The sequence below is a fragment of the Rhinopithecus bieti genome, unplaced genomic scaffold (genome assembly GCF_001698545.2).
Source record: "Rhinopithecus bieti isolate Rb0 unplaced genomic scaffold, ASM169854v2 scaffold_15834, whole genome shotgun sequence".
NCBI classification, from domain to species: Eukaryota; Metazoa; Chordata; class Mammalia; order Primates; family Cercopithecidae; genus Rhinopithecus; species Rhinopithecus bieti.
In genome coordinates this window covers 928,883-942,115 of record NW_016808980.1, presented here as the reverse complement: position 1 = coordinate 942,115, position 13,233 = coordinate 928,883, and the positions used below count along the sequence as shown (strand labels likewise).

General features: G+C 44.3%; 1 protein-coding gene across 9 annotated transcripts in view; it reads left to right on the top strand.

Annotated features, from left to right (window-relative positions):
• UBE2V1 (ubiquitin conjugating enzyme E2 V1) overlaps positions 1–12,385 on the top strand; it is a 38,064-nt gene extending 25,679 nt beyond the window's left edge. For all 9 annotated transcript variants that reach the window (XM_017888151.1, XM_017888145.1, XM_017888148.1 and 6 more), the window contains 2 exons: positions 9,508–9,633; positions 10,839–12,385. In XM_017888151.1, coding sequence (XP_017743640.1) covers positions 9,508–9,633; positions 10,839–10,985 — 273 coding nt within the window. In that variant the 3' untranslated portion in view covers positions 10,986–12,385. The remainder of the gene's footprint in view (positions 1–9,507; positions 9,634–10,838) is intronic.
• Positions 12,386–13,233: the final 848 nt, after the last annotated feature.

Below are 13,233 nucleotides of genomic sequence, written 5' to 3'. Positions count from 1 at the left end.
ATCTAAATAGAGCACTTGAGTAACTCATCTCCCTATTATATTTTTGTTTTTGTTTTACTCAAAAGAATGTTTTCCATCAAAATTTCAAAGGTTTGTACCATATGATCCAGGAATTCTTCTAGGAATTTACTTTCCAGCTTCTCTTCAATGTATTGCCCAAAGGCAGTGTACAAAATTATTTCATGCAGCATTGTCAGTAGTTGCAAAATATTGGAAACAACATCATCTTTGAGTACACCATATTATTTCCTGTTTAGCTGTTGAACAATGAGACAGATTTATGTGTGCTGAAATGGAATGATCTCCATGATATTGTGAAAAAGTAAATGGAATGATCTCCATGATATTGTGAAAAAGTAAATTATAAAGCAGGAGACAGAGTATGCTGCCAGTTGGAGTTAGGGGCCATGGGGGCAGAGGAAGAGCTCATGCATACACTGCTTCTGTGTGCTTAGAATACCTCTGGAGGAATAGAAAAGAAGCTGCTGACAGTGATTGTCTTCTTCAAAGGGAGCTGGCTGGCTAGGGCTGGAGTGGAAAGGAAACTTACTTTTTACCATATACCCTTCTGTACCCTTTGAATGTTTTAGTCATGTATGTGTGCTGTTTGAATAGTGCCCCACCTTTTGTTTGTTTGTTTGTTTGTTTTATTTAAAGAAAAGCAAATCTTGCAAGCCTAAAAACAAAGCTTCTGAGCCAACTACTCCTTGCATAATTCTGGCAAATGTCTGGCTGTCCATAGCATTAGACATGGAGTATTTCTACTTTGATCACAGAAGTACTAACAATAGTCAAGTTATATAGAGCAGGGTTTCTCAGCCTCGGCATATCAGGCTGGTTCTTTTCTTTGTCATGGGGGTGCTAGGTGTGTGCATTGTAGGCTGTTTAGCAGCATCCCTGGCCTCTACTCACTAGATGCCAGCAGTACTCCATCTCCATTGCAACAACCATAAATGTGTCTAGACAGTGCTTGATCCTCCCTTCCCCTTCCCAGCAGAGGGGCAAAAATTGCCCTCATTGAGAAGCACTATTGTGCCTCTGGGGTTCTCCAAAATAGTGTTTTTTCTTTTTTTCTTTCTTTTTTTTTTTTTTTTTGAGATGGAACCTTGCTCTGTTGCCCAGACTGGAGTGCAGTAGCGTGATCTCGGCTCACTGCAATCTCTGCCTCCTAGGTTCGAGCGATTCTCCTGCCTCACCCTCCCTAGTAGCTGAGATTACAGGCACACACCACCACGCCTGGCTAATTTTTGTGTTTTTAGTAGAGACAGGTTTTTGCCGTGTTGGCCAGGCTGATCTCAAACTCCTGACCTCAGGTGATCTGCCCACCTTGGTCTCCCAAAGTGCTGGGATTAAAGGCGTGAGGCACGACACCCGGCCAAAATAGTGTTTTATGTGTGGGTTAGAGCCTGGATGTGTGTTTATACACATACTTACCCTGAAGTACTGGTACCCATGCTTCAGAGGAACTGAACATAATTACAGGGGTGTAGGAAGTAAAAAGAAAGTGATCTTTCTCTGATTCATTACGCTCACCATTGAGTGAAACTTAAGTTGGTTTGTGGTGTGTTTCTACCCATTTTTGCTGTGGGTGTGCAAACGTAAGTATTTATCTTTTTAAGAAAAATGAGATCTTCCTATGCATAATGTTTTACAACTTAATTTTTTTCACCTAATAGATGGTGGGCATCTTTCTATATCAGTGCTTATTGACTGATCTCTTCTTTAAAAGTTTTGAGGCCGGGCGTGGTGGCTTACGCCTGTAATTCCAGCACTTTGGGAGGCCGAGTTGGGCAGATCACCTGAGGTCAGGAGTTCAAGACCAGCCTGGCCAATATGGCGAAACCCTGTCTCTACTAAAAAAGTATAAAAATTACCTGGGTGTGGTGGCAGGTGCCTGACTCAGGAGGCTGAGGCAGGAGAATCACTTGAACCCAGGAGGTGGAGGTTGCAGTGAGCTGAGATTGCACCACAGCATTCCAGCCTGGGTGACAAGAGCAAGACTCCGTCTGAAAAAAAAAAAAAAAAAAAAAAAAGGCCTTCAGTTATATGACTAATTAATGAATATATTCTTGTAAATATTTTTAACAACAAAAGCCCAGGCGTGGTGATTCACACCTGTAATCCCAGCGCTTTGGGAGGCCGAGGCAGGTGAATCACTTGAGGTCAGGAGTTGAGACCAGCCTGGCCAACGTGTTGAAACCCCATCTCTACTAAAAATATAAAACTTAGCCAGGCATAGTGGCGTGCGCCAGTAGTCCCAGCTACTCGGGAGGCTGAGGAGGGAGAATTGCTTGAACCCAGGAGGCAGAGGTTTCAGTGGGCCAAGATCATACCACTGCACTCCAACCTGGGTGACAGAGCAAGACTCTTGTCTCAAAAAAAAATTTTTTTTTTCAACAATACAGAATATATAGAATAAGAAGTTAACTTAGTCCCGCTTTAACTCTGTGTCAGTCAGGAAAAGAGAAATCATACACGGTAACTTTTTCCCCAGCTTTATTAAGGTATAATTGATAAAAACTATATATATCCAAGGTATACAATGTGATGATTTGATATACATTGTGTAATGATTACCACAACCAAATTAATCAACACATCCATCACCACACGTAGCTACCTTGTGTGTCTGTCTGTGTCTGTGGTAAGGACACTTAAGATGTACTCTTTTACCAAATTTCAAGTCAACAATCCAGTATTATTACCTGTAGTCACCATGCTTTACATTAGATTCCCAGAACTTACTCATAACTGAAAGTTTGTGCCCTTTGACCAGTATCTCCCCTTACACCCTGGTCCCTGTCAACCACTGTTCTGTTCTCTGCTTCTGTGAGTTCTACTTTTAGATTCCACATATAAGTGAGATCATACAGTTTTTGTCTTTCTGTGTCTGGCTTATTTCACTTAGCGTAATGTCCTTCAGGCTCATCCATGTTGTCGGGACTGGCAAGATTTCTTTTTGTCTTTTTTTTTTTTTTTTTTTTTTTTTTGAGACGAAGTCTCGCACTGTCGCCTGGGCTGGAGTGCAGTGGCGCCATCTCGGCTCACTGCAGCCTCCGCCTCCCGGGTTCAAGTGATTCTCCAACTGGCAGGATTTCTTGTTTATGGCTGAATAATATTTCATTGTGTGATATATGCCATATTTTCTCTAGGACATTTAAGTTGTTTCCATATATTGGCTATTGTGAATAGCTGCAATGAGCGTGGAAGTGCAGATAATCTCTTTGAGATACTGATTTAATTTCCTTTGGATCTATACCCAATACTAGGCAACAGAGATAATTTAATATAGGAAGTTGATCAAATTTATGTTGGACTAAAAAATCAAAGAAGGCACACTGTGAGAACACAGATACCGCTGCAGAAACAGTAACCACCCCCTGGGGTTGGAAGGCCAGGAGAGGAAGCTTGGGCTGTCAGAACCTGGCACTTGGGAAAAAGGTGCCCCCTCTGCTGCTGCTGGCACCCACGGGGCAAGGGCAAGGCTGGTTGGGGGAGTGCAAAAGACACTGAAGCCCAAAAGCAGCTCTTGCTGCCAAGGTGAGGGGCTCATACTGGGGCGATACCTAAAGGAACAGCAAGCAAATATGAAGGGGCAAATGCCTCCTCCTTTTTATTTTGTATTAGGATTATGTGGTTAATTTGACCATTCAGTCCTTAAGTCTGAGTACCACCCAAATATTCTACAACCTAACTAGAGAAGTGAAAACTTAATGTTGCCTAGAGATGGGCCCTGTGCTTACTCAGAAGGATACCATGAGTGGTGGGAAGAGGGAGAGTGTCTGTACAAAGGATAATTGTGTCTCATTGCTGTGCAGAGAGGTGCCTGCTGGTGCTGGTTAGAAAGCTCCAAGCCCGCTTCTCTCCGCTTTACTTTGGATGCTGGGGCTGGGACTCTGCACACTACCCTTTTCCTTTGTCAGCTGGCTTCCTCTTAAGGTTCCACCAGTCAGGGACACAAGAGAGAGCCTGAAAGGCATGGGGAAGGGAAAAGGGATTTGCTGTATCTTGTTTGCCTGTTTGTTCTGTCTGTACCACCCTGGTAGCAGCCCTTCATCCTGGCATCAGCAGTGGGTTTCAGCTTCCAGCTTTTTGGGGACAGTCACAAAACCAGCCTCATCACATCCCACCAGGCCCCCTCCTTGGAGGTTCTAGCAGCAGCCAGGCAGCACCCCCTCTTCAGAGATCTGAGTTCAGCTCTGCAGACCTCTTCCTTATCCTCCAACCCTGGTAAACTCCAGCTTAGTCCCCACTCCCTTAAGAGTTTGCATCCTGCTTCATTTCGTTTATTACATCTGTGTTAGCTTAGATTCCCTTTTAGCATTTGCAGTCTACTGACACCTGTTTAACCAATGTCTTATATTAAATTCTGTAATAAAACCTAGTGTGGAGTCTTTTTTCCTGACTTATCCCTAACTGCCATATCCCTACTCTTCTCCCCAGCAGTAACAGTGATTTGCATTCTAACATAGCATGTACCCACATTGTACATTAAACATAATTTGTATATAACTATGTAAGATTCAAACTGAGTAGCAGGTGACTAGTTGACCTAATGTTTCCTTTTTGTATGTTTAGATTTTGTAATTTTCTTTGCATATTTTTGTAATTAATACCTTATTCCTTTTCTCGTATGTCTTTTTTTTTTTTTTTTTTTTAGGTAGGGTCTCATTCTGTCACCAAGGCTGGAGTGCAGTGACACAATCACAGCTCACTGCAGCCTTCACCTCCTGGGCTCAAGTAATCCTCCTGCCTCAGCCTCCCAAGTAGCCAAGACCACAGGTGCACCACCACGCCTGGCTAATTTTTTTTACTTTTTGTAGAGATGAGGTCTCACTTTGTTGCCCAGGCTGGTCTCGAACTCCTGGGCTTATGCAGTTCTCCTGTCTTGGCCTGAGTGCTGAGATTACAGGCATGAGTCACTGTGCCTAGCCTAGCTCATACATTTTTAAAATAAATTTTATTTTCCAATACTTACAGGCTTATAGAAAAGTTGCAAAGGTGGTACTTCCTGTACTACCTTTTCCTTGTTGCCAGCATCTTATGTTAGTATGGTACCTTTGTCACAACTAATAAACCAATGTTAATACATTATTATTAACTAAAGTCCATACTTTATTCAGGTGTTCTTAAGTTTTTACTTATGTCTGTTTTTTGTTCCAGAATCCCATCCAAGATACCACATTACACTTAGTCGTCATATTTCTGGCTCCTCGTGACAATGTCATTTCTCAGGTTTTTCTTATTTTTGATGCCCTTGGCTGTTTTGAGGAGTACTGGTCAGATATTTTGTAGACTGTCTCTCTGTCAGAATTTGACTTTTTATTTTTTTTTAATGATTAGACTGGGGTTACCTCATATATATACATTTGACCCAGGAAAAATTTGTAATCTCCAGGCTCTGGGCCTGTAGTGCCTAATGGATGAAGTAACCTGTGTGCACACAAATATACCCAGAATTGGAAGAAAGTGTAGGCCTGCTTCTATATGTTATACATATCCTACAATATACTGTCAATACCCGGTACCGTGTTTTGCCAGTCTTTCACGTGAGTGTGTGTGTACCCAAGGAGTATCCCTCGGCCTTTGAGAAGGCTACGAAGTCTCTGGGTTATATGAATATGCCATGTTCATATAGTCCCTTGCAAGTAGACATATAGATTGTAGTTATTTTTGCTATTGCAGACAGTGCTTCACATTTTGTGCACAAGTATGTGTCTCTCTGAAGGAAATTGCTAGGAAGGGGCCTGCTGGTCTGAGCATGCTCATTTCACATGTTGGTGAGCACTGCCAAATGGCTCCACAAAGCATGAGCCATATCAACAAAGTGGAAAGTGTTCGTTTGATGATCAAATAATGAATCTTAAGAGCAGTATTTCTCACAGACACAGAATGTTCCAGCAATTCTTCAGGCACATTTCCTTTGCTGAAACGGTTTTAGCAGGTCCCTGGAGCACTCATGAACAAAATAAAAGAAAAAAAAAACAGAAACCCTGTAACCCTGTTTTCTATTAAAGTCTAGCTTGGTGCTTTTTTTTTTTCTTCTTAAGACACAGTGTTGCTCTGTCAGTCAAGCTGGAGTGCAGTGGTGCAATCTCGGCTCACTGCAGCTTCCACCTCCCAGGTTCAAGCAGTTCGCCTGTCTCAGCCTCCCGGGGAAGCTGGGACTACAGGCACCTGTCACTATGCCTGGCTAATTTTTGTATTTTTAGTAGAGACAAGGTTTCGTCATGTTGGCCAGGTGGGTCTCGAACTCCTGACCACCCGCCTCGGCCCCCCAAAGTGATGGGATTACAGTCATGAGCCACTGCCCCAAGCCTTAGCTTGGGTTTTTTTTTTTTTTTTTTTTTTTTTTTTTTGAGACGGAGTCTCACTCTGTCGCCCAGGCTGGGAGGCCAGTGGTGCCAATCTCGGCTCACTGCAAGCCTCCGCCCCCGGGTTCACGACCATTCTCCTGCCTCAGGCTCCCGAGCTAGCTGGCGCGAGCTACAGGCGCCCACCACACGCCCGCGCTAATTTTTGTGTATTTTTAGTAGAGACAGGGTTTACCGTGTTAGCCAGGGATGGTCTCCATCTCTGGACCTCATGATCCGCCCTGCCTCGGCCTCCCAAAGCTGTTGGGTTACAGCATGAGCCACCGCTGCCCAGCCTTTAGCTTGGGGCTTTTAATTAAATGATCCTTCAGCCTTAGCTTGGGGCTTTTAAATGATCCTTCAGGTATGTGTCTGGGATCACTTGACTTGAGGCTTTTTTTTTTTTTTTTTTTTTTTTACTGTGTTCCAGTGAAATTACCAGATGAACATCAGTGGTGGGAAATTTGATTCCTTAAACTGTAAGGAATTTCATCCTTGAATTGTGTGACAAAACCAAGGAGTATAATTTTGCTCCTTTCAGGATCCATTCAGTCGACACTGAGTATGTAGTTGTTGATGGAGACTATGATAGGTTCTGAAGATGGAGCTCTCATATTTTCCATAAATCTGTATGTGAGTCATGCCTTTGTTTGCTTCCTACTTATTCTGTGTACTGGGGGATTTTTTTTTTCTTTGAGGAAACACCTTAATTGCAATGAGGTGTTATTTTATAACATAAAAGTGTGAAGATAAACATTCATTCAACAAACATTTAAGTACCAATTCAGTTGAGGGCCCCTGTGAAGGCCCCCACCCTCCTTTTTCCTTGTTTAGTGAGGGTGTCTGATGCCTAATTGAGCCTGGGTTGGGAGGGCCTGAGGGGATTGGGAGGACTTCCAAGGGGAAGCAGCTGGGGTGAGAGCCCCAAGGTAGAGAGCACTTGGCAAGCTTGAAGAGGAATGGTGGGCAAGGGAGGGAGAAGAGTAAAAGAAGAGGAAGTTACGGCTGCCCAGGTCAGTCTGGGAACTTTGGCTTCCTCTTCAGGTCACTAGGAGCCGTCAGAGGGTTAAGCCAGCCGAGACAGCTTCCTGTTTTTTTTTGTTGTTGTTGTTTTTGTTTTGAGACGGAGTCTTGCTCTGCCATCCAGGCTGGAGTGCAGTGGCCGGCTCTCAGCTCACTGCAAGCTCCGCCTCCCGGGTTTACGCCATTCTCCTGCCTCAGCCTCCCGAGTAGCTGGGACTACAGGCTGCCGCCACCTCCTCGCCCGGCTAGTTTTTTGTATTTTTTAGTAGAGACGGGGTTTCACCTTATTAGCCAGGATGGTCTCGATCTTCTGACCTCGTGATCCGCCCGTCTCGGCCTCCCAAAGTGCTAGGATTACAGGCTTGAGCCACCGCGCCCGGCCGACAGCTTCCTGTTTTTAAGATGTCCATCTTCTGGCTGCTGTGCCGGCAGCAAGAGAAAGACTTGGGGAAGTTCAGAAGAGGTGACGGTGGTGAAGGAAAGTGGATGGATACAGGGTCTCTTTCAGAGGTAGAACAGTGGGACCTTCTGACCGCTGGCAGGTAGAGGGTCAGGGAAAGGGGAATTGGGTTGCCTGCTAGATTTTTGCTTTAGCTAACTGGGTAGATGTCACTTACTGAGGAAGAAGAGGGCAGGTTGAGGGTAGGTGGAAATTCACAGTTTTGGTTTGGTTCTAGTTAGGGATCCCTGTGGACAAGAAAAGTTTCCATGGGTATATTATGAATGCCTTCTGAATTAAGGGTTTAAATCACATCCTCTGATTTATTCTCCCCAAAGACCACTAGATGCCGCTATTTACACCGGAGCAATTGACTTGCGCGGTACAAGACTCCTTTACTGAGGAGAGGGCACTGATGCCTGGGAGGGGAACCCGCAGGGGGAGCCCCTGCCTTTGAGGGGGCTACTCTTAACTGGAAGACATCACCCTTCAGTGTGGTCTTCAGACACATGTGATAGCAGTGTGACTTCATATGGGACAGAAAGATAGGGACTAGGTGGTGTTTGAGCTGGGTCTTCAGGGTTGCAAGGCATTTCAGGTGCGGGCAGGGTGCTCCAAGCCAAATGAGCAGTCGGGCAGCAGAGCACGTCTCACTGCTCATGGGTTAAACGGTACAATGAAGAGATTATTGACATAGGGGGTTGGACTTTTCAGTGTTTCTCAACAAAAGCACAGTCAGCCTTTTAAGAAGGACTGTTTTTGGCTGGGTGCGGTGGCTCACGCCTGTAATCCCAGCACTTTGGGAGGCCGAGGTGGGCGGATCAACTGAGATCAGGAGTTCGAGACCAGCCTGACCAACATGGAGAAACCCCATCTCTACTAAAAGTACAAAATTATCCGGCCATGGTGGCACATGCCTGTAATCCCAGCTACTCAGGAGGCAGGAGAATCGCTTGAACCCGGGAGGCAGAGATTGTGGTGAGCCGAGATTGCACCACTGCACTCCAGCCTGGGCAACAAGAGCAAAACTCCGTCTCAAAAAAAAAAAACAAACAAACAAAAAAACAAAACAAAACAAAACAAAACTGTTTTTCCCTGTGCCACCTCACCCACTGAATGCCAGTAATCTCTCAGGTCAGACTACCAAAAAAAAAAAAAAAAAAGACTTCAGGGAGGGGTGGAACACTCCCATTGAAATCCCTTACCCAGTGCCTAACCCCGGAGTGATGGAGAAGGGGGAAGCAGCTCTGGGTCTGCACCCCTCCCTCATCTTGTCTTAATTTTGAGGTTCTAAAGCATATAGTGGTATTTAACTGATTGACTGATGATCCTGGTGAGTGGACATTTAACTTGGCTTCCTAGAGTAGAGAGTGCCTCTTACCATTCCCCAGAGAAGGACTGCAAAGTAGAGAAATTAACATAAAAACAGGTCCCTCTGATTAGACTTAACTTAAAACTTCACTGGTACTAGCTTAAATGCTTCAGCTTCTTTTTATTCCCCTAAGGCCCGGAAGTCATATAAACTAGTATAGGAGCTGGTTTAGAACTGCTGGCCTACCACAGAACAAGTAGACTCCATGCTGGAAGCAGATGTACCAGTTCTCCAGTCAGGGATAAATGGGGTTTCACAGGCTCTACCTTTTTGAATGCTTTGTTGTAATTGCGTGACATCTCTGTACCCTTTTTTTCCAGACAATTTATGAAAACCGAATATACAGCCTTAAAATAGAATGTGGACCTAAATACCCAGAAGCACCCCCCTTTGTAAGATTTGTAACAAAAATTAATATGAATGGAGTAAATAGTTCTAATGGAGTGGTAAGTTGTTTTTTCTGCACCACTTGTTCCTTGGGGTTGACAGTTGCTTTGTACTTAACATCAGGAGCTTTTAGACTGGGCCCAATTCCGTATGTTCTTTGGTTATTTGTTGATAAACTGTATCACTGTGCATAGGAGCGCAGATTTGGGGTGGGGCCTATTTCCCAATTATATCTGGCGATCACTCATATAGCACTTACCCTGGGCTAGTTCTGTACTGGTCTCTTTGAGATATGAGCTCTTTCAGTCCTCAGCTCTTTCACGCCATCCCGATGAGGTAAAGATGAGGAAACTGAGGCACAGACATAGAAGATCTTGCCCAGGGCTACACCTTTACCCCCTGGGCCTTATTTGTGAACCACTGGCACGTAATATTTTTTTCCTTTAATTGCCTTGCTTTTTTATTTTTACTACCATAAATGGAAAACCTGTCTCAGTTGTCATAACTGGGCAGTAATGGCGACAGTAAATATTACAAAAACAGAGCAATGTTAATAAATCTTGACTCCATGTGTCGTTTACCCAAAGGCTTTGAGCCTTTGAGGCCTGCTCTCCTGCAAGTGTTGAAGGGATGCTACACATTAACATCACACCAAGCCTTCATCTTTGAGATACTCAGAAGACTGGAAAATTGAAAAGAGATGAGCTTCGTTACAGTGTGTTTGGTGTTTAATCCTGAATCTGAGTTCCACCTAAAGTCCTGAGCCCAGAACTCAGCCCATGCTTTGGGGAATTTATTTTGGGAAATGCTGCCCTAATCTGAGAGGCACTGGCTCTGTGGCAGACCCTTGTCACTAGAGCATGGGTCCTGGCCACCCTTTGCCTTGGCTGTCCGTACTGCCCTGCATGCACATCTGTCCCCCCTACCTGGGCGCAGTGAAGAGGACAGGCCCTGAGCACGGCAGCAGCCAGCCCAGCTGCGGCCATTTTGGAGCCAAGTAGGGCTGGGTTGAGTGTCACCAAGTGTCAGTACCACCGTTTCCTTATCCCAGATAGTAAGCGTTCAGGACACAAAAGGGAAAGGCCAGCTTACTGGAGGGACGGACTCCAGCAGGTAGGTATTCCTCATGTAGGGTATTAGGATTAGCAGCAGGTTCAACTTGAAAACTACATCTTACTCCAGTTTGCATCTTAGCTTAGCCCCAGCATATAGCTGTTTTGTTTGAGAGTCTGAGAGTAATTTGCTTTTGTTTGCCTTGTTGTAGGTGGACCCAAGAGCCATATCAGTGCTAGCAAAATGGCAGAATTCATATAGCATCAAAGTTGTCCTGCAAGAGCTTCGGCGCCTAATGATGTCTAAAGAAAATATGAAACTCCCTCAGCCGCCCGAAGGACAGTGTTACAGCAATTAATCAAAAGAAAACCACAGGCCCTTCCCCTTACCCCCCATTCGATTTAAGCAGTCTTCATTTTCCACAGTAGTAAATTTTCTAGATACGTCTTGTAGACCTCAAAGTACTGGAAAGGAAGCTCCCATTCAAAGGAAATTTATCTTAAGATACTGTAAATGATACTAATTTTTTGTCCATTTGAAATATATAAGTTGTGCTATAACAAATCATCCTGTCAAGTGTAACCACTGTCCACGTAGTTGAACTTCTGGGATCAAGAAAGTCTATTTAAATTGATTCCCATCATAACTGGTGGGGCACATCTAACTCAACTGTGAAAAGACACATCACACAATCACCTTGCTGCTGATTCCACGGCCTGGGGTCTCTGCCTTCTCCCCTTACCCTCCCGCCTCCCACCCTCCCTGCAACAACAGCCCTCTAGCCTGGGGGGCTTGTTAGAGTAGATGTGAAGGTTTCAGGTCGCAGCCTGTGGGACTACTGCTAGGTGTGTGGGGTGCTTCGCCTGCACCCCTGGTTTCTTTAAGTCTTAAATGATGCCCCTTCCAAGCCATCATCCTATTCCCATGCTCCTCCACTCCTACCCTTGGCCGAAGCATAGATTGTAACCCCTCTGCTCCCCTCTGAGATTGGCCTTCGGTGAGGAATTCAGGGCTTTCCCCGTATCTTCTCTCCCCCACCTTTATCGAGGGGTGCTGCTTTTTCTCCCTCCTCCTCAAGTTCCTTTTTGCACCATCACCACTCAACACCTTCCATGACACTTCCTTGCTTTGGCCAGAAGCCATCAGGTAAGGTTGGAAAGAGTCTCTGACCTCCCTTGTTTAGTTTTGGAACCGTACTCACTCACTGTCCACCAGCCTGGGAAATGAATAATGGGTCCTCAGCCCTGCCACCCTCTGCTGTCATCAGCTGATGCATTGTTTTTAGCTCAGGTTTTGATAAGGTGAAAAGAATAGTCACCAGGGTTACTCAGACCTGCCAGCTCTCGGAGTCCTTGGTGGTTGAACTTGGAGAAAGACCACATGAAGACACTTGTAAGCACACATGATCCCTCTGAATTGCTTTACTTTCCTATAATTGTTTTGCTTTTAAAAATTGAAGAAGTTTTAAACAGGGCTTTCATTTGGTCATCCTTGCAATCCATTGGGGTCTAGTTTGGAATCTGACAACTGGAACAAAAAGAACCTTGAATCCGGTGCATGCCTTGGTTTTGGTGCTGCTGCTGCTTCCCAAGATCCTCAGCAGGGATTAAGAAAGAACCCGGTGTGCACAGCAGATCCCCGAAATTGGTGGGCTTGACCTCCTAGCAAATTGCTGCATCTTTCCACTTGCTGTTCAGGACCACTAAATGCTGAAATATGGATGCATACCGAAATAAAAGCAATTCATTGTGTACTAAAGGTTTTTTTTTTTTTTTAATTTAGTATTTGTGTAAAACCACCTTTTGAAGCAACAACTATCAAGTCTGAAAAGCAATTGATGTTTCCATTAATCTTTTCCGGGGGGAAAACCTTAGTTCTAAGGATTTAACATCCTGTAAGTGAAGTTTAACATAACAGTATTCCATAAGCAGCCTTTTTATTGTCAGACCATTGCCTGATTTTAATATAATAAAAAAAAAAGTGTGCGTTAATATTTAACAGGCTGTACTCTTCTTCCTCTTGGCATATTAGGGACAGAATTTAATGTTTTAGATGCTTTGGGGTTCTGTTGACATCCTAAAGCAGGGGTCGGCAAACTTTTTCTAAAAGGGCCTAAATTAATACATATATAGGCTTTGCAGGCCAAGAGGCAAAATCTGAGGACGTTGTGTGAGTACTTATATTCTGAGAGAAAACAGATTTCCCAAATTTGTAATTGGTGAAATTCAAAGTAGAGTTCTGTTTATTTATAATGTTATTGGCCCACTAACATGAGGATTGGAGTTCTTTTAGGAGATAACATGTTGTTTAATTGGGATTCATTCATGTTCCCTGTCATCAAGCCTCTTGCAAATGTTCATCTGTAAAAATACTCTTCATGCTAGAAGCCATACAGAATCAGGCAGTGGGCTAGATTTGGCCCATGGATCATAGTTTGCCAACCCCTGTCCTAAAGATGGTAGGCTTCTTTTTTTTGTTTTTTTGTTTGTTTGTTTGTTTTTTGAGACAGAGTTTTGCTCTTGTTGCCCAGGCTGGAGTGCAATGGCATGATAGCTCGCTGCAACCTCTGCCTCCCAGGTTCAAGCGATTCTCCTGCTTTAGCCTCC